At 36.7% G+C, this 21,510-nt stretch overlaps 3 protein-coding genes across 6 annotated transcripts; all 3 read left to right on the top strand.

The window, feature by feature from the left end:
- The first annotated feature begins 1,880 nt into the window (after positions 1-1,880).
- Positions 1,881-11,601, top strand: LOC131670436 (fatty acyl-CoA reductase 1-like). Of its 4 annotated transcripts, XM_058946036.1 has the most exons (7): positions 1,969-2,048; positions 2,116-2,170; positions 6,374-6,893; positions 7,982-8,171; positions 8,410-8,655; positions 9,431-11,407; positions 11,495-11,599. In XM_058946036.1, exons 2-6 carry the CDS (start codon positions 2,147-2,149, stop codon positions 9,792-9,794), a joined length of 1,344 nt encoding a protein of 447 aa, XP_058802019.1. In that variant the 5' UTR covers positions 1,969-2,048; positions 2,116-2,146; the 3' UTR covers positions 9,795-11,407; positions 11,495-11,599. The 4 variants fall into 4 exon arrangements, with proteins under 4 accessions (XP_058802017.1, XP_058802020.1, XP_058802018.1 ...); XM_058946034.1 differs by having other exon boundaries at positions 1,881-2,170; positions 11,495-11,588; XM_058946035.1 differs by lacking the exon at positions 2,116-2,170 and having other exon boundaries at positions 1,886-1,985; positions 11,495-11,601.
- LOC131670437 (fatty acyl-CoA reductase 1-like) lies at positions 11,594-16,317 on the top strand. Its single transcript, XM_058946038.1, has 5 exons — positions 11,594-11,854; positions 12,961-13,480; positions 13,743-13,932; positions 14,097-14,342; positions 15,862-16,317. The coding sequence occupies exons 1-5, from the start codon at positions 11,594-11,596 to the stop codon at positions 16,217-16,219; spliced, it is 1,575 nt and encodes a 524-aa protein (XP_058802021.1). The 3' UTR covers positions 16,220-16,317.
- Positions 16,318-16,476: 159 nt separating this feature from the next.
- Positions 16,477-19,380, top strand: LOC131670442 (fatty acyl-CoA reductase 1-like). Its single transcript, XM_058946044.1, is given in 5 exon segments — positions 16,477-16,841; positions 17,059-17,368; positions 17,473-17,662; positions 17,865-18,113; positions 18,181-19,380. Coding segments are annotated over 5 exon segments (1,362 nt in total). The 5' UTR covers positions 16,477-16,580; the 3' UTR covers positions 18,533-19,380.
- The last annotated feature ends 2,130 nt before the right edge of the window (positions 19,381-21,510 follow it).

The raw sequence follows: 21,510 nt of genomic DNA, 5'->3' as shown, positions 1-21,510 counted from the left end.
CTTTTTTATTAATCAATATATTTTTAATTTGAGTAAATTTTGAAAAATTGCCTTCGAGATGATTTAATTTGCCTATTTATAGTAAGCTTTCCTGACGTTAAATCACGGTCCATGAAGTTTAAAATAAAAATGAAATTTCATCAATCAAGTAAAACTAGAAAGGTTGTTGAGGTTTATGATTGCTGAGGGAGCTACACAAATCATAAGATGAAAGAAAAACACCAATCGTCGTACTGTTTGTGCTCAATTAACAATAATTAACGTAAGAAGACAAGTCTGGATTGATAAGTACGCTTTGTATAATATTATATACGTCAATCATTCGTTTTTTTTTTCAAACCCCCTATTGACTTACAATTCAATATACAGAACGTATCAATAGTAACGTATAACTATACTCGCGTTAAAACCCTACTATAGAAAACAAAAAAGAAAAATTTTATTGCAAGTAGCCCATATGCAGCCCAAAATTTATCGATAAACAATGACGTGCTGATGTCAGTTAATAATAGGCTACATTTTAAGGACGTGAAAATGTAATGTAGAAGGTTCGTTGCGATTAATGAAATCCATGATCATCTGATAAAGAGATTACGTCCAAAAGTTCGATGGAAAAACGTGGTTTTTAAGCGGAGCCACCAGATACGTGAGAAAAGTTATTTTTGAAAAACTTCTTTGGAACGAACCGAAGTTCAAGCGCTTATATATAATCGAAATTAACGATCACAATATATTTTTAAAACAAGGTAGGTAATTATCGGTACAAACATCATTCAGAGATCCACAATATCAGCCGGTTGGATATCAAAAGGAATTTTCATAGGAAAAGTGTGCTTCGCTCTACTTTATAACGAACACTTCTCGATTAAGAACTAATTAAGTTATAAAAGTTACAAAACTAATTGATACAATTTTCGTTCATCGACTACTTCAAAAAATACAATCTATACATTCAATTCACGATTAAGAAAATTTAATTTATTGTTATGAAAATATTTCCATGAATAATAGAACGCAAAAACGTTAAGTAGACTCGATGAAAAATAAAATTCAAATATGATTGTTGAGTTAAGATATCACTGTGCATAGTTTTTTAACTTAAAACAACATTTATGATTATTTAAAAAATAAATTTGAAATAATCCAAGCAGTTAATAAATAATTGGATTCCATTGCCGTATCGAGATTTTTGACTATAAACTTACTGATTTATTGAAGACAAACGTTCATGTTAACTACGCTGGATACAGGAAATATTTTTGGTTCCGTGAAGAACAAGAACTTGAAGCATGAATGTCACAATCGAACTTCTACATGTCCGTGGCCATGAAATGCTGACCTCTTTGAACTCGCTGACTTCTTTTCACTGTCGACTCGATAGAACCATTGCAATAATTACAATGAAGCAGTTACACTAAGCTCTCGAAGGATAAAATTTTGTACTTTTCTACGCTAAGCTTGGCTACTTGTCTTACAATATGATAGTAATTTATTTGTTTTTTAACGAAGGGTCTCTCAAAGATGAAGTAGTTATTTAAGAGTATCAATGCAGAAAAGCAGGAGACATCCAAAGCGCACATTATATGTTTGGCCTTCTAAACGCGATATAATGCTATGAAAACTCATAGAAAATTAAATGTCTGAAAATGGTTATTAAAAACGTATAAAAAATATTTTGACGAATGACTGGTGCAAACTGACGACTAGTTTATTATTTTTGACACTGAAAAGCGCGGTAAGCTCTTTCGATTTTTCGTATTGAATGTACGTTAGCATAAACTTGTTAAGCATCAGCTATTCCATTTTCATACACTCACTGCGTCAGCTCGAGAATAACCGAATTGACGCTGGCGATTATTCGTGTTGCACTCTTCGTCAGAATAGGTAGTGATATACCGAGTCGATCACAATGTCGAGCGAAATCGATGAAATTTATCGACGTCTGAATGACGACAGCGAGCCAACGGAGATCAACTGGACCGAGAGTAAGATTCCAAAGTATTTCGCCGGAAAAACTTTGCTGTTGAGTGGTGCCACTGGATTCATGGGTAAGGTTTTCGTCGAGAAAATTCTTCGCGATTGTCCAGATCTGAAGCGCCTGTATGTACTTGTCAGGCACAAGAGCGGCGTTACGCCTCAGGACAAAATGAAGAGATATTTCGAAAACGGGGTGAGTAACGTCTTACTTCCCGGCGCAGTAAAAAACAAGCACTGTACAGTTTTTCCAGCGAAACAATTCTTCGCGATACGCGTGTGACATTCAGTTTTGGCGCTCTAGCTGCGATCTACGTCTATGAAAACTTATAGAGAATTTCATTTCTGAAAGGGGTCATTGATACCACCCAACAATTTTACATAACCAAATCGCATGCATAAAGTGGGCTATTGTTCGGATACATTTTTATTCAATTTTAAACAGTTTCCATTTACGTAATGAACGAGTACTGTATAATTATTGCATGATATAAAAATACATTTACGTTTCTACAAAAAATTGAATGCGTGTTCGTTGGTTGTCACTCTGTAGTGAGAATTACATTGCCAAGATAATCTTACCGAATAAATCGTTTATTCATTGTTCATACGATATTGCCTATCGTTTTAAGTCGTTATATCGACTGTTTAAAACCGCACGGAGTTATAAAATAGTCTTTGCTGAAGACTAATATTTGAATACTTATTTGAGTTAGCAGTACATAGGTATAATAATTAATTAAACATTAAAGCAAAGGTTATTGCTATTGTTATTCGTGATATTTATTGAACAACAAACATAGAACAATAGCGTTCAAATTAATTGCTTGCAATTACTTACAAAGTTATATTATATGTAAATCAAGTCAATAATTAAACGAATTTTCCAGCGTCTGAAAGCAGGTTTTGTGTTTGGCTTGAAATTTTTTTCTTACTCATTGTTTCATAGGAAAAGAAGCTTATCTACTCTTGTTTGAACATTATTTATTTTCCTCTACCGATTGTTTCACTCTGGCGTTATATTCTTCAATCTTGTTCTTTCCAATAAATCTAAATTTCGTGCAGATAACTGGGGAAAAATCTTTATTGTAATTTTTTCATTGTAAATCATGCGGACTCGACAGTCATATTTTTATAACGTGTCTGCCCGCAGAGTCGTGTGGTCGTGTTCATTCAATCGGTGTGATTTTTTTTACTCGATAGATTTTAATGAATCTTTGTTCATACGTATGGAAATTTTAGACGATAAATGGGAAATTTCTTTTTGAGAAGATTCATTGACCAGAAAAAATTTTATAAATATTAAAAAAAATTATTAAAGTGAGGTGCAAGATTTATATCGAACTATACTATAAGCAAACTGTTGTAACTTTCGTTTAAGAACGAATTTTTTTAAAGAGTGACCACCTATATTGACATTATGGAAGCAGTGCTCAAATAAACTGTAGCGCGATTTTTCAATTATACCTATGCTAAAGATATCGCATTTCAAAGCAAATCTCTTTTTTTATACAAATCAAAATTTTACAAATTTTTGAAAATTTTGTTTTGTACATGCTTAATTTTTGGTTTTTCTATTAAATTTAGATAATTTATGAATAATTGCTTTATGTACACTGGATCGAAAGTTACGAGAAAACGACGTTGCTGCTTTCTCCCGCTATGTAAAAGTGGATTTTACATCAATTTTTTAAATTATTTTTTCTTTTACCAACGTTCAGTTTAATCGCCGCACTTCTGTTTGAATTTAAACTCCTACGTACAATTGGTAAATAATTATTATGTGTACTTTAGTTATAAGTTATGAAGAGACGACTTCGTTACTAAGGAAGCTTCGTCTTTGCTTTTTCTGGGAAAATGTCAATTTTTTAAGTTAATATTGACATTGAGTGCACACCGACAGCGAAAGAATAAAAAAAAAACCTTTGATTTCATTGTTACGGTGAAATGCCAATGGGTAAAAGAATTGGACTGGTTTTATTTTCATACGGCAGGGTCACGAAAATTCTTGGAGTAACAGCGCCGGAGGCCATTCATATATTCACTGGAACCGTAGCCGTCCAGAATTGCATTGTACGCTTATTTTTTCCTTGAACGCCAGAACACCAGTGGATGAAATCAATGAGTGAAAATTTTACATAAAAAAATCACAAAGCATCTACGCCTTCTCGTTATTATTTATTTGTTGATTTATATATGCGAATTATTGCTTGGCATGTGTGAAATAAATTTGATTCGATTTATTAGATGACGTGGCTTACACGTATTGATATGCTTGTATTCACGTTTATTGTGAGTTTATATATGAGATTTTCAATGAAAAGGAAAAGTGAATAAACTGCGATGACCGACTTAAAATATAGCGCGTCAAAATTCGTCAATTGATCTCAAAGTGCAGCCACACGAGAGAGTATCGGCCTGTTAAAACAGCTGATTAAAATATCGGTACGAACATTAATTAACAACTGTATGTGTACAATGACTGTATTCACAAATAATGCTGTGAATTTATAAATTTTAGGATAAATGAGATTCGATCCGACCTATATGATTATTTTTGTGATCTCTGTGAAAGCACCCAGCAGTGATGCAATTAGATCAACTTATGTTCACTTGCGCTGAAAGTGTTTACTTTTTATTCGCTTTTTAATTTTATAGTTATTTACTTGCATTTTTTATCGAATAAATAATACATAAATAAATGTTCTTTCCCACCTCTAAGGAAGCATTCCGCTAGAGCAGCTGGCAGCCCTTTTTTATGTATGTTCATATATATAACTCTGGAACTGTTGGATCGATTTCAGTGGGTAGGCTAATTTGAAAATCTATACTTTTAAGAAGATTCTGTTAAAGTTAAAGTTGAAGTTTGTACGTAAATTTATTTAAAAAATTCAATTAAAATTGTTATTACTTAGATAACACATAAATATATTTTGTTTGAAATCAAAAATCAGTCAATAAGAAAACGTTTAATTAATTCGTCCTGCCAATATTTTCAGTAAATAAACCATTAAGTTAAACCAATCTTTTGAGTATTTATTGATAAGGTTTTGTTTCATTATTGACTTGATTGACACATACATTTGAGAGTAATGGCAAAAAATAATAGAGTAAAATCATCCAATCGAAATGCTATGTATCGTATATCACTGAAACTGGACGATCATTTCTTTTTTTTATTTCGGTTGTTTAAGTTGTAATCTAATTTCGTTCGGGTTTGGATAAAAAGTATATTTCATTGCCTTCTCAAAGAGAAATTTCGTAACAGCGAAGATTTGCGATTGCGTCATTTTCATGTTATCAACGTTATTACAATTTTTCTTTACTCCAATTTTACCAAATTTCCTAGTTTTAGCTATTTTTATTGTGTCTAAATCGTTCGAGCTATGGTAATATATTTTGGTAATCATGTTGACCTATCTTTAGCCTACAATTAGATAGATTTTAAAAGCGATTGATCAATATTTATAAGATATACTAGAAATTTTTATTTTTTTCATTATATGGTATTTTTACATTTCAAGCAATATCTATTTCGTCTAAGTAAGTCGAACTGCAATTATGAAATTTAGCAATCATTTTTGTACTGGCGTGAATTAAATCCGATTAAAATTTTAAGGCGATATGTCGGTATTATAAATGACTCAGATCATTTGTCGACAACAAATACTTGATATACGTCAATGAAATTTTATAAAAAATGTCTGTATTCTGTTTACAATATTAAAAAATTTCAGCGCTCTTGTAGAAAGCATAGAGATAACGGAAATATCAGTAAATCCATTACCTTGATATATTTTATAAAAGCTAAATATTAATTATTTTAATAATGAAGACATAGTCACTTTCAAGCATTAACTAGTTTCGCTCCAAGTTTCAGAAAATCTGTAATACCTTGACTTTACTGTCGTACTATCACAACTTTTGAAATATTTGCATTAAATACACATTTTAAGGTGCCACTCATAAATACACCACCCATGAATGCACATGTGTAAACGCTCTCTTGCAAAGAACTCATGTTAAAAAATATTAATTATTATCATGAGCTCGCCTTATAGGCAAAATTAAAATATAGTTTTCCTTCTAAAATCTTCATACTGATCTTTTAAATGATCTGTTTATACCATTTTAATATTTGAATGAAATAACGTTGTTTTTTTCAAAAGAAAAGAAATAACATCTGAAAAAAAAATTTCCATAAATTGGAATTCAAGACAAAGCTTTGAATGAAATATATATCGCTAGGATTGATAAAGGAGATAAAACTCGATCTTCTCAGTTTTATTATTCCTGAATGAAAATTATTTTATATATTATTTACACAATTATATTACAAGGAACCCCAACAACAATCGTTTTCATAATAATCGGTTCAATAAATTTGATACAATTTTAGATATTTGAAAGATTGAGAAACAAGAATCCTAATTTCGAGGAAAAAGTTTGTACGGTGGTGGGTGACTTGCAAGCGGACCGACTTGGATTATCCGACGAGGATCGGCGAGCCCTCGTCGAGTCTGTGGATATTATCGTTCACAACGGCGCCACGACCAAGTTCGACGAAAAAGTCAGCGTCTCGCTGAAAATCAACGTATTGGGAACGAAGCACATGCTTGACTTGGCCACGGAGTGCAAACGCATACAAGTGTTTCTGTACGTGTCCACGGCCTACTCACACTGTTACAGGAAAAACATCGAGGAGGAGTTTTACGATCCACCGGGTGACTTGAAGATGATTTACGATATGATCGCCGCTGACGAGTCGGCCAAGCATGGTTTGACCGAGGACGTCTTGAAGATGCTGTTGGGCGAATATCCCAATGTGTACTGCTTTTCGAAAGCGATTGCCGAGGGTTTAGTCAAGCAGCATGGTGACACAGCTGGCTTTGCCACTGGCGTATATCGACCCACTGTTGGTAAGATTCGAAAACTTACACTTGCTTTACGAGGTGTGCCCGAAAAGTATTCGGAATACCTTCATATCTCCACGCTGATATTAATCTTCGTCATCGGTGACATCCTTCAAAGTAGTCCCCATTTGATTGAATAATGCACTGCCATGCCAGCGGCGTTTCCACTTTTTGAAGAAGTCCTGAAAGTCAGTTTTCGGAATAACCATCAGTGCACTCGTCGTCACCTGTTCTTTGAGCGGCATTTTCAATTTTGGAAATAGCCATAAGTCATAAGGAGCTGTGTCGGGGCCGTACGGTTTATCGCTTTGTTTGGTCAAATAATGCTGCAGAAGGTTTGACGAATACCCTGGCGCATTATCGTAGTGAAAAAGTTAATCACCGTTTGATCAAATCGAGACCATTTTCTTCTTATTGCATCATGCAATCATTTCAAAACTTCACGATAAAATTCTTTATCGATTGTTTAACCTCTAGGAGCATATTAATGGTACACAACACCATCATAATTAAAAAAAACAATCAGCATTGACTTGACATTGCTCCAACTTTGATTTGCTTTTTTCGGTCTTAGGGGTCCAAAATGCTTACACTGTCAAGACTGTTGTTTGGCATCGGGACCATAACCATAAACTCATGATTCATCACCAGTAATAATCTTTTTAAGTACATTTACATAATCAGAAATCATTTGCAGGTTGTTCTGAACGATTCGAAAACGAAGCTTTTTCTGCTCTTCTGTGAGCAATACTGGCGGACGGAATAATAAATTTTTTCCTATAGCTACACAAATTTTTTTTCTAGAAAACTATGGATTCTTATCAAAATTCTCTACGAACAAAAATATCTGAGAATCAGTTAAAGAATACTTCAAATTTTTTTCAAAATAGTCCGAAGAATATTCTTTATTTGATTTTAAGGCTTTTTTATTTTTAGGAAAATTTTAGTAAAAAATGTAGTTTTCGAGAAAAAAAATTCTAATAGGGTGTGAAACATGAATTTTTTTACATTACACTACTCGGCAACACATAGCCATTGTAGCTACAAAACTTTTGGTAGTCTTGGAGAAATTATATAGAAGTACCCCTTTATAGTTACTGCAGCAATGTGGGAACCATCACCAGGATGGGTTGGAAACAATAACGGACCGGCATTGATTTTCTTGGGTACAGCATTGGGTGTCTTACATACCAGCTATCACTTTGGATATCCAATAGATTTAATTCCGGTAGATCTTAGTATAAATGCTCTGATTGGCATCATTTATGACCTCGCTTTACAATGGTAAGTCATTTATTGGTCAGTTATATAATATAATGCTGAAATAAGAAACAACCTTTTCTCATCGTGAACAATATTGAAAGCTTAGAAGAATTAATTTTATAAGGTTTATACATTTTATACGCATAACAATTATTGCATAAATGTAAACAATTGAAACTGCCAGTCTTGTCACAATTTTTCAAACATACTCGTATTATAATGGATTATACGTTTTTTATTATTATGTTGAAATTGACAGGGAAATTGTAAAGCAGCCAATGATGTATAATTTCGGAAGCAGCACAGTAAATCCAACATCGTTACCTGAGCTGTTTAATAATTTCTCAATAGAAGCTCCATATTTTGGATCGAAGAACGTAGTATGGCACGCATTTATGATTTTCTGTAAGAAAAAATGGGAATTTTGGTTTTGGCACATACTAGTCCACTTCATACCAGCAATATTCGCTGATCTAGTATTATTGTGCATGGGTAAAAAGCCAAGGTAAGAACATCACCGAGACCAAATATAATTGAGTCAACAACGTACGCTCTATTAAACGGCACCGATTGGCGCTCAATCGTTGAACCAAGTCACTCGATGTGTCAATTCTACAGAATCTTTTTTGATGAGTCGGTCAAATCGCCCGTCAAATCTTATTCGGGCTAATTGAACCTTATGGACGGGAAATTTGTCCGCTTTCATTTCTTATTTACCGTCCTTCTAGTTGTGCTAAGAGTCTTTCTTCCACATGCGCATGCGTATGTGCGTGATCAATTATATTTTGATAATGGAAATGTTCAATGTTCCGAGGTAAGATTCGAACTTTGTCCGCAATCCAGCGCGCTATAGCGACTGAGCCATCGCGATGATTAAGTAAATGAAATGTTGCCAATGTATACCTACTGGACTTTGAATTTTTTTCACGTATTTTACATAATGAATTCAACACTAATGCAAAGAATATAAGCTTTCAAAGAGTAAGGCTTAAAAAATGTTAACTAATTAATTAGGTTCATTCGCTTCAACTTCCATATTTAACTCAATAAAACTCTACCACTGTCATTCTGACAAACCTAACATAAACAAACAGTTTGCAGTTGGCTCATTTCGACATAGCGTGTTCCATCCACCACTTTATCCAGTCAAGTCGATAGAAAGCCAGAAATGAACGGTTGACCCGTCGAATCAACTAAATTTTTTTGTTTTCTCAATGCATATTTTAGTTGCTGTATATAGAATTCCGATTAAAGTGTAATATTTTTCACTTGGAACACAGAGCTCTACAACTATTTTATTTTGGCACAAAGCATCTAGACAAAATAGATTACTTTGGCAATGGAAATTGGCGAATCCATGTTCCCCAGACATTGGAGATATATGATCGGTTATCAAAAGCCGATCAGACGACATTCTACTTCGACATTCGGAAGATCGACTGGGCGGATGCTGCAGTCAATTGGTCGCGAGGCGGTCGAATTCATATTGTAAAAGAACCCTTTGACAACGTAGAAGAAACGAAAAGGTTTTACCAACGTATGAAAAAACTACACTATGCCACCATGAGCTTTATCGCTGTGTTGATCACCTATTTCGCTATAAAATTCCTGCTTTATTTATTCAGTTTTTTCATTGAAGTCTAGCATTGAGGTGATTTTCATAACCGTCGACCATAGAGTCATCATATTATTATTTTGGCAGTGATTTGAACTTCTGTTGTTACGCAACAATAGTATATACTCAAAATTATTATGAATCCAATTACTTTTAAATTAATAGTCAATATCATAAAATAACTAAATTAACTGAGAATTAAGGTTCATTTTCTTCTTTCAAGTTCTTTCTTTGATTCATTTAAATCAACGTCCTTGGCAGCTAATAATTCAGGAGAATTGTTATTTGTTAAGCCGTGTGCACGAAAGAAAAAGTCTTTTAGGGCCACAGACGATCTTGAAACAGTGGGACGTTCGAATAGAAAAAAGAAGTTGTATTTTGCAGTTTGCAAACAATTGAAAGTTTGTTAAATATTAATATAGCAAACTTAATTCCCTTGTCTAAAATAGACAAAACGAATGTTTGATATTACTATAGAAGTTTATGTCTGTTTTTTATCGAACTGATTTTGAGCAGTCGTACCAACAAAGTAATTGGACTTCAAAAAACAAACTCTGAAAGTTATTTTCACGATATAAAAGTTTCATTCTGTTTTTTGTTGTTATTAAGTGTTATTAGTTATCTTGTTTTTGTTAATAAAACTTTTATTGATCCTGATTTTTTAAAGATTATTTATTTCTTTGAGAGAACATCTGTACTAATTTATTTTGATTTATTTGTGCAAAATAATATCTTAAATCCTGAATTTTACTCTCTATTTTTATTTTAAAAAGAGAACAGAAAAATGCGCTGAACTTCAAATTATATTTTAATTGTTTGTCTTTAATTATATTTTAATTTTAATTATTTGTAACAAATGTGATCCGGTTTTATCGCTGTAAAAACTAAAGGTGACTGTCATTTATCAAAATCTATTGATTTATTTTTTCTTTCTCGTTTATTCAATGCTAAGCCTCCGTATAAATGAAAGGCATTCAATTAATATCCGAATCCAGGAATCAATGGGCCCACGAGTGAATGTGTACATAATTGCTCTCCCTACGCAAAAGTTACTTCAAATTTTAGTTTCGACTACGAACGGTTAATTCAATCAAAAATTTATAATAAATTTGTGCCAAAATAAAAGCACTTCTAAAACTATCAATCGCCTATTGCGCTCTGCAGTCTTTTTTTCGGAAAATAACAGCTGTCTTCAGAATAAATCATTTGTATGTATTTAATTCACGTAATCACTGATTTCTCGTATATTTCTTCTTTTTTTACGTTATTTATTGACATTTTCACACGGGCATACTGGTTTTACTACTTAATTGTGGCAAGTAGTAAAAAACAATAAAAAGTTGTCAACGAACAATACAAATAAATAGTATTTTCAAATTAGCAGAAAATTGTTTATTTTTATAAAATGATATCTTCGAAATCACTAATTACCTTTCTTTTTGTTTGTAACGATTTCAATATGTTTATTTTGACTTAGAAAATACGTTCGAAGGAAATAACATGTCTTAAGAAAAACTACGTCGAGAGATTATTACGCGGTCAAAAGTTCACACATTAGCTCTAGCTCCCGTTGTCACGAATAGTAGAGGTATGCTACCAGGAAGCTCAAATGTCACGTACACTCACCAATCTTTTCGTATAGGTAAGGTTACCTAAACCTTCGACTCTTCTCCGTTGCGGAAACACTTTGACCGATCAGTTCTTTATTGTTCTTTTCGATTGTGTCGAGTCTCCGGACTTCAAACTATCGACTAGAGCGTGCGTAAGTATATTAAAGCGTCGCTCTCCGTCGGGGCTATACGACGCTGGCTGCTAAAAGGGAACGATTATGGTAACCGCCATGGACGAAATTTATCGTCATCTGAACGATGACAGCTATCCTCCTGAGATCGACTGGAGCGACAGCAATATCCAGAAGTTTTTTGCGGGAAAAACGTTATTTTTGACCGGGGCTACCGGCTACATGGGAAAGGTTTTTCTTGAAAAAGTTATTCGTGATTGTCCAGATCTTAAACGACTCTACATACTCGTCAGGCAAAAGAAGGGCGTCACGCCTCAGGACAAAATAAAAACGTACTTTCAGAACACGGTGAGTAGCTTTTCTTTAAATTTTACCTTGCACATCGTGTGCTCCTTGTCCAATTCAGATAATTTTTTTTGCAAACATGCTGAATGTTTGGTTGATAACAGAATTAAATCAGTTTTTTCCTTTTTTTTAACTAATAATTTATATAATAACTATCGATTTTTGCTTTTTGTAAATCTTCTTTATTGAATTTAATTGGTTCGATTTAAAAATTCGAAGTTCTTGAAAAAAATTCGTGTCTCTTAAAACTGTTCATTTGTCAAATTGTCAAACAATCCCATGATTTACTGAAGCATACAAAAAGTTTCGTTTCTAACTGACATAATCTAATTGATCATTTGATAATTTCATTTGGCAGATATTTTTATAAATGAAAGTAAACGTAAGATCCTTGTTCGTCGTTAAGTCAAAGATAACGACGAATTCACAATGCATCCGATAACTATGTAAATTAAGCGTGTACAAACTTACCAGAGCATCCTTTGATGTTGACAGTTCATGCAAATACTATTCAAGCTGCTTATTGAAATTCGACTCTGAATGGGAATACAATACAACGTAAATTTTTTTTATTTTACTGCATTGAAATCTCGATTACCTATTTATGTCTTCGTGAAACTTGAAGTGCAACGATTTATAATGTCTATTTGTTTATCAGTCACGTAATCTCCAATTTCGAGGCTTCTATTAAAAGGAAATGTATATATTGATTCAAGTTTTTACGTGAAAAAACTGTGCGACTACAAAACCACGGGCTAATCTGACGAAAATTCACCAGCTCCACGCCGACTTGAGTTTTAGAATTAAGAACCAGCACGAGCTTTCGAGCTTCTTCCATTTAATTCTTTGAAGTTACGTGGCCGCAGTACAAATTTATAATTTTTCGTTGTCCTGGTAATAAACTCGACCTCGAATCACCTCGGTCAAGCTCCAACTCGAACCGCTCCAACTTTTCGGGCATTTGCAAAAGCTCAGAAATGACCGAATTTTCGATTACTCGTTAAAAGTTCGAACGCGTTGGTTACCGTAAGCGCGGGAGATCGAATGGTAGTGTATTGAAGCAATGAGTAAGCTTTAGCCATCCATCAATCTGTCGAATAAATTTTTAGATATTTGACAATTTGAGGAGCATCAATCCAGAGTTTGAGGAAAAAGTGTGTACAGTGACGGGCGATTTGGAAAAAGATAGACTCGCATTATCCGACGATGATCGGCGAGCCCTCGTCGAGTCTGTGGATATTATCGTTCACAACGGCGCCACGACCAAGTTCGACGAAAAAGTCAGCGTGTCGCTGAAAATCAACGTATTGGGAACGAAGCACATGCTTGATTTGGCCACAGAGTGCAAACGCATACAAGCGTTTCTGTACGTGTCCACGGCCTACTCACACTGTTACAGGAAAAACATCGAGGAGGAGTTTTACGATCCACCGGGTGACTTGAAGATGATTTACGATATGATCGCCGCTGACGAGTCGGCCAAGCATGGTTTGACCGAGGACGTCTTGAAGATACTGTTGGGCGAATATCCCAATGTGTACTGCTTTTCGAAAGCGATAGCCGAAGACTTGGTTAGTCAGTATGGGCAGAGAGTGGATTTTGCAATGGCCGTTTACCGACCGAGTGTTAGTAAGTATTTAGAAATTAATGTTATTGGCCGACTGAAGTCAATATTGCAAAAAGTATTTGGATAATCGGCGGGCATGCTAATCACTTATAATTTGCCTATTGTTGTCGCAATATTTTCATCCAACAATAAAGACGATAAAATCAATAAACTTGTTGCTTTATATTCGAGAAAACACGTGTTGGGAAAAGCTTTGTTTTCATTTGCTTTTACTACATTTCATTTTGTTTGGCCAAAAATATCAATAAAGGAAATTGTTAATAGTTACTGCAGCAATAAAAGAGCCAATGCCAGGATGGATTGGAAATAATAATGGGCCAGCATTAATATTTTTAGGATCTGCTTTAGGAATCATTCACGTCAGTTATCATAAGAATTATCCAATAGATTTTATTCCTGTAGATTACAGTATAAACTCCATCATCGCAATAATATACGATTTGGCCGTAAAGCGGTAAGTCTTACCAATATAGCTTTTGGTTGATTCAAATGATAGGAGTATTATAAATTGACGAATAGTTCAGCTTTTTATAAAGTGAACCGAAATCCATTCCTTCATTGAACGCTTTATTTAGAATCAGTATATAGCCAATGCTTACAACCAATTTATTCCGACAGGGAATTGAAAAGACAAGCGGTAGTATATAATTACGGAAGTAGCACGCTGAATCCGATCACATTGAAAGAACTATTTGATGCTTTGATGATAGAAGGACCACACATAGGATCTGTAAATATTGTCTGGTATCCATTTCAAATATTTTGCCATTCAAAATGGAAATTCTGGATAGGCCACTTCTTTCTTGCTTTTATCCCAGCAATACTTGCTGATCTAGCTCTCTTATGCATGGGCCAAAAACCAAGGTACAGCTTTTTCCTATATTTCTTAACGTTTCATTCCGAACTTCCAAAAAGAGTATCTGAATTTTGGGTTATCAACGCGTCCATTGTTTTCAAAACATGATTTGAATGCAATAATAACAGTAACAAGACCAATTACAATTAGTGAAGCTAACAAAGAAAGGATAGTAATTATCCGATGAAGAATCTCATCCTTTTTGTTGCATATGACCTATGTGAAAGGAGAGGAAAGCCAATGAAGCGCAGGATATTCATTATATTACAAACATTGGAAAATGCCACTTTTCGATAATCCATTCTAAAGAAGTATTTTAAAAATTTCTAGCCTTTTATTATCATATAGGTTTCGTCAGGATGTTACCTGACACTGCAATTTTGATAATCTGAAGATAGCAAGACCCGCTTAAGCTTTTAATTATCAAGTTCGTACTGTGAATATCCTTAATCTAAAATTCAAATATTCTTTAATAATTTATATTGTTCTAAAAGAACTTCACTCAAACTGAATACAAATTTTGAAAAATATTCATGAACATCTTGTAATAAGATGATTGACGGAATTTATGATAAGTGAAGATAAAAAATAAATTAAATTTCATTAACAATGTTAGTTATAAATATAGATAATAATTCGGATAAATAATACTGATTTGTGAATCATTTTGAAAAAGACTGAGCCATCATAAATAATATCCTTTAACTAAACTTTACAACACATATTAGCCGGCAGCTTCATTTGCTTTACAGATAACGAAATAGTGGTCACGGTGGCTCACTGGGTAAGAGCCCCGGGCATGTTAAAATTTTTAAAAATAAAATGGTCATATGTTTGTTACCGTAATTCCGATGGTTTGGATTCCATCTTAATAAAACTGTAGATTCAATCGTGATGCATGAAAAACTTTTTCCTCCTATACCATTTAAAAAAACATAGTAGGGAAGACGAGTCCACATGCTCATGACTATAGGGAACCAAGACTAATGCGTACAAGGTACCTAGTGTACCTCTGCATAGTTCCACGGAGATGTAGTTCTTAAAGTCACAATAACAATAACAACAAAAAACTTACGAAAATTGTCTTTTATCGAGCACACGATTTCATTCGGTGACTCTACGATTAAAACTACGGTACAAGCAACATAAAGTTTTCGATGAAACATGATTACTGTTTTTAAAGGTAGTATAATTGTTCGAATTTCTTATTACGATTATTGCTACTAATTTGATTTGAAAAGAGTGCAAATTAAAATAAAGACCGAAGTAAAAATTTGTTTGCCACAAAGTAAATGTTAGTAATGCTAATAAAAATTAAATATGTCCCGTTTACAGTATTGAATAATAATGAGCGAATTAATGGAAGCTCTCGATGAATTTCTGATAGCTATCCGATGTACATATTATATAAAAAAATGCAGAAATAAAGGTTATGCAATCGTGGAATGACCTTTAGGTCTGCGTTAATAATTACAATTAGAAAATAAAAATGTAATGCACGTTCTGATATTTATACTCACCACACAGAGCTCTTCAATTGTTTTGGTTTGGAACCAAGAACCTGGACAAAATAGATTACTTTGGCAACGGTAATTGGAAGATCCATCCTTGCAGGACGATGGAGCTGTACGACAGTCTGAACGAAACTGATCAAGCGATATTTGACTTTGACATTCGGAAGGTGGACTGGCCGGTCACGGTGATCACATACGCGCGTGGCGGTCGACTCCACATCCTGAAGGAACCACTTGACAACAGAAAGAAAGCTCTGAAGCATTACCACAGAATGAGACACATTCACTATGCCGTTATCGGCATCGTCACTTTAATGGCCATCTATCTCGCGACGAGGTTACTATTTCACCTGTACAACGTCGTTGCTTAATTTCGCGTCTCGCCTCTATCAATCGATTGCTCGTACATTTACTTTCGTAGAGCGTCGATATTGTGTAATCTTATATACTCATTAAAGGCTAACTTATCTCGAACGACTTGCCATTATGTGTGCATATATATATCTGTTCCCGAGACGTGCTTTCGCGAGCACAACTCTGAATTGGTTGAAAACTGGACCGACGTGCTTCTGTGGGCGAAAGCAAAGCGCTCGTATAGAATACATATCGCGACGAGTTGCACCGCATAAATAGCGTTGGTTTTCGACCCACCTGCTTAGTCTCGCTTTCGAGCGAGCGACGGCACGTTCTCCATTGTGTTCCCCGCGACCGTGAGAAATCAGGAGCGCTGCGATGTCGACCGTCGACGACGCGATCCACCGGAGGATGAGAGACGACACGGAGGCGCAGCCCGAGGCGAAAGGCGACAGCGAGCTCGTCAAGTTCTACGCCGGCCTGAGCGTGCTCTTCACCGGCGCTACCGATCTCCTCGGCAAGTGCGCCCTCGAGAAATTGCTCAGGGCGTGCCCTCAAGTGCAGCGAGTTTACGTGCTGCCGAGGGTCAAGAGTGGCCAGGATTTCCAGGACAAGTGCACCAAGTTCTTCAAGGACAGCGTGAGTATCGTCCACCGGCCGATGGCGCTGTCTTGGTAAGTCCTGCGCGACAAAAGTCAAAGCGTCGATAGAGCGAGCTTTCCGCTATCGCGAGAACTAGGCGTCGGCACTGTCGAGCGTCGATCGCGCTTGCTGGCGAGCGACGCATCGGCGATGGAATCGGCGCGGCGAGCGGGGCGAAAGCTCGTGCTCTCACGAACGTACGATCGAATCGCAGCTGTTCGACGCCGCGAGGGAGCGGAATGCCGACTCGAAGGAGAAGATCGCGTTCGTGAGAGGCGACCTGAGCCAAGAGAACCTGGGGGCCTGAGCGACGAAGACCAGCCTGCCGCCGGCGGAGCTGAAAACCGTGGAGGACACGATCGTCGCCGACGAGGCGCCCAGCGGACTCACCAAGGACGCCCTCCGGATGCTGCTCGGCGAGTGGCCCGACGTGTTCACCTTCGCCAAGGCTACCGCCGAGGAGCTCGTGCGGCAGCACGCCCCGGGAGCTACCTACGCCTGCTGCGTCTTCAGGCCCAGTCTCGGTAGGCTGACGAGCGCCAGCCCACCTCTGCACTCGCATGAGAAAAATCTATTTGCTCGACTTGGGCGCTGAGCCGACCGTTAACTGACGCCCCCAATGTCGCAGTGATGTCGACGTACAAAGAGCCGATGCCGGGATGGTGCGACAAAAAGAACGGAGTGGCCGGATTGTTCGCCAAAGTGGCCAGAGGTACCGTGCACGTCATGTGCAAAACCGATTACCCCTGCGACTTGATCCCGGCCGATATGAGCGCGAACGCTTTGCTCGTGTGCGCCTGGGGTGCTGTTGATCGCTGGTAAGTTGTCGCCCGTCGCTCTTCCAACATCGATCCCAGTTGCCGCCCAGATGCCGCCAGTTAGTTTTCGTCCTCCCTGAAAAGCCAATTTTTTTCCGTTCTTATGCGGCTTCGTGAATTTGAATTGCAAATGGCACTTTCAGGATTACTTTTGCAAGTGTCGATCGATCAAAGAAATTTTAACGAGGATTTTGCATTTTAGGCAAATCAAGAGGGAAGCTTTCGTTTATAATTACGGCACGAGTCAAGAAAGACCAATCAGCATGGGCCAAATCAAGGAGAAAATAATGAGCGATGCAAGCGGCTTGAAGAGTTCGCTGAACAACTGCAGAAAGTCGTACGTCGTGTTCGTCTCGAATTTTCTCGTTTACCTCGCTCTACGCTTAATCATGGACTATATACCAGCTCTGATGATCGATTTGCTGACGGTGCTGCACGGATACCCACCCGAGTAAGTCAACGAACGGATTTCGATGCTTGAGAATACGAAAAGGAAAACAATGTGATTTTCAATCAAGATCGCGGTCACTGGTGCGCCAGTCAATGGGCGAGATGTGCCGACTGCGCCGCTTCACGACCGGCAACTGGCGAGTCCGAATGCCGGAGATGCCGAAGGCGTACGAGCGACTGAACTCGCGCGACCGAGAGATCTTCTACAGCGACGTGCGAAGCCTCGACTGTGACGACTTCTTCCTGACCTTCTGGCGTGGCGTTCGCGTGCATTACCTTGGCGAGCGACTCGACGGCCCGCAGCACGACTCAAATGGCAAGAGATGCAAGTGCCCCTGCAAGTGCAAGTGCGCCTGCGGCGCGATAGTCGCCGCCTTCGGGCTCGTCGCTTGCTACGCGATCAACGCCCTGCTCTTTTGACAGACCGCGCTCATGTAAACCAGCCGCTTTTGGGCACGACCATCGCTACCAAATAAACGCTCAGCCTCGTGCAGTAAACGCCTTGTTTTCTCGTGGTATGCTCGAGACGTGCCGGCGCGCGCACGAGAACGTCAAGTGATCAGAAAAATCTTTATTTAACGCACCTTGCGCAAAAGAGTGCGTCAGCAGAAACGTATCAATACTCGTTTATCCATATGCAATGAGCCGTGTCAACGGTCAGCAAATTTTCTTCGTTTCTCAGCTCTCGCGCGCGAGGCAGCTGACTGCGTGGGAATATGCTGATACGTTCGCGATTGTTGAGTACCTTTTGGCCGTTGACGCGTGCGGGTGTGACCCACGCCAAAAATTTTCCAAGTTTTCTCGTGCAACGAGACAAAGCATTTTTCATGGTTTTAATGTCGCTATCGGCGCAGTCACCTAAATACACAATAATAAATTTTCGTTTTTCAGCGAAGCTTAATATTTCATTGGAATGGAAGAAGGTGGGGAAAAGTCAAATCAATTAATAACCATCGTTATATAGAATAATACTCTTTATTGTTTTTGATAGTTCTTGTTGTTGTCCATATTGTAAGTCGTTTTTTCTTTTTTGCTCGAATTTTAGCCGTCGAGTGTTTTTTTTTTTCGTTTTAATGTATAACCGCTGGTACAATGAATTATTTATTGATCGTCGCACAGTAAATTCTTCTCTCGTCATTGTATTCTTTTAACAGAAGAAAAAAAACAGTATCTTATGTAAACGCACGGAACAATCTTGGTCCGATCGCTGGTCCGAGCCTGCAACGCGTTTATTTCGGGACCGCTTGCGACTAGAATACATAGAAAAATGTAATTCGTTTGTCTTTATTGTAACAGCATTTTCGTTTAATCTTTACGTCCTTTTTTGTTTGTCGATTGATCACATTTTAATCTTCGCTCACAACATTTGGTTTAAAATTGGAAAAATGCAAAAGACAGCTCATTATATCGCTTATAAAAGATCAAGATGCACCGCAATCAGCTAAACTTCGTTCTCATTATTATTTCATTTGTTTTAATCCGAATTCGTTATCTCGTTGCGGTCCCGTGCTAGAGTCTTGACTCGTGACGCGCGATCAGCGCTTGCGATACATTCTCACTCTGTTTTTCGATAATTTCCTATTTTTTTGTTACTATTATTTATTAACTTTTTTATACCAAACACACATTCTGTCACAACGCCAGCGATTATCAATATCAACAACATACTTTATTTTGTTCGATTCTCAATGAGACATTTAAAAACGTGAATATCTGTTTTCGTCGTTTTGTTTTTATTCTAAAATCCAGTGAAAATTCTGTCTGTTCTGTAGCTGTGTTCGTGTAACTGTTAATTGGGTGTATGTACGTATTTGTGTACGTAACCATCGGCTTCGTTCACTTCCTCATTTAACGCTCTTTTATTCTCTTTAATCTGTACTAATATTTACAATGTACAGTGCCCTAAGTTTCATCGGCGGTCGCGATCGCTTCTCGCTTCTCTTACATTATTATTTTTTTTTGCGTGAAAAGCTGCTGCTGCTTTTTCCAAGAGTATTCGATAATTTACTTTCGTCGCTCTGTCAAAGATTAAACATCTCTCAAAACTGCCAGTTTTTTTCTCTTTTGGAAAAAGCACAACGTACGAAAGAAAAACGAGTTCGTTGTTAAAAGTATTAAAATGCAATGACGTAAGTTGCGAACAAGTTATGTAATGAATAACTTTTACAATTTCACTCGCTTATTACAATTGTAAAGATGCCACAATTGTCTTTGAATTGTTAAAATGCCACAGATGTCTTTGAAATAAAAAATCGTTGAATACAGATGTCAATAAAATTTCTCTAGAACTGGCACTCGCTTCGTTCAAATCCAGACTTGGCTTACTAATTGTCGCGGTTGCACTGAGATAATAGGAACTTAATAGCTTGTTGAGGTGAGCCAATTCACAACGAGTATTTTGATGTCGCATGCGAATCACAAAAAAATAACAGAACGCAGTCGAAGTGAACAGTAAAAGATGAAAACAGCCAAGTGAACAAAAATCAAAAGACATGTCAATAAGAACAACAATAAGAGTTTAAGCGCAAAGGCCTATCATTTTCTTTACAATGTATGAGTCGCCTACGACGGCCCCGGCGATCTTTTGAGAATCGAGTGAGCGATCGTGGCCCCCATAATATCACTTACCAAGGTAAATATATATAATAATCTTATATATATATATTTCTTCGTTTATATATATATAATATATAATAATATCTTATATGCATATTTCAATTTATACCTATAATTTTTTCATCGTTTAGACATACCTTTGCGTGCTATTTATACTATTTACAAAAATTTCTCAATATTCTTTAAAATTCTTACTTCATTTCTATAGTCACCGATATTACAACCCATCCAGCACTCGATTCCTCTCTCATCTCTCGCATTTAAGCATGCACGCTAACAAAAATTAAAAAATGAAAACAGAAGAAAAAAAAATAATAAGTCAAACACACGAACGCCTTGTATTTTTTACACAAAACAACTTATATTACATTTACAAGGTATAATACGTCATCCTTTGTGCCGGTCACCGATGCGTCTCGCGCATTCGACTATTGACGATCCGCGCGTCTCATCATTTGAGTATTGCTAGGTGTGTTTCTACTGTGCACGAAAAAGAATCAAATGTTTAGAACGTTCATGTTTGTTTTCTTTCTGCCTCTTTCTGATTTCTTTTTCGCAACAGAAACACTTTAAGTATCTTTCTCAATAATCTCGCAATGTCGCACACGCGTGGAATTCATTTTTTTTTCTTTTTGACAATTGACAGACTTGCTTCACTCTTGTATGAAAAACAATGCAAAAACGCCCACTTGTCCAAAGATGCAGGCAGAGCATGGTACGTACCCCCAACGTATACCGTTCAGTCACCTCGTACATCACAAAGAACGATCTACATTTTGTTC

Source organism: Phymastichus coffea, unplaced genomic scaffold, assembly GCF_024137745.1.
Source record: "Phymastichus coffea isolate CEN01 unplaced genomic scaffold, Cenicafe_Pcof_1.1 PCOF00110, whole genome shotgun sequence".
Taxonomy (NCBI): Eukaryota; Metazoa; Arthropoda; class Insecta; order Hymenoptera; family Eulophidae; genus Phymastichus; species Phymastichus coffea.
This window is presented reverse-complemented; position numbering and strand designations above follow the sequence as displayed.

Coding starts and splice junctions, on each gene's coding strand:
- LOC131670436 (XM_058946034.1), top strand. CDS start 1,910: ATGTCGAGCGAAATCGATGAAATTTATCGACGTCTGAATGACGACAGC. Junction 8,172..8,409: donor TATGACCTCGCTTTACAATG/GTAAGTCATTTA, acceptor TGAAATTGACAG/GGAAATTGTAAAGCAGCCAA. Junction 8,656..9,430: donor TGCATGGGTAAAAAGCCAAG/GTAAGAACATCA, acceptor CTTGGAACACAG/AGCTCTACAACTATTTTATT.
- LOC131670437 (XM_058946038.1), top strand. CDS start 11,594: ATGGTAACCGCCATGGACGAAATTTATCGTCATCTGAACGATGACAGC. Junction 11,855..12,960: donor AAACGTACTTTCAGAACACG/GTGAGTAGCTTT, acceptor ATAAATTTTTAG/ATATTTGACAATTTGAGGAG. Junction 14,343..15,861: donor TGCATGGGCCAAAAACCAAG/GTACAGCTTTTT, acceptor CTCACCACACAG/AGCTCTTCAATTGTTTTGGT.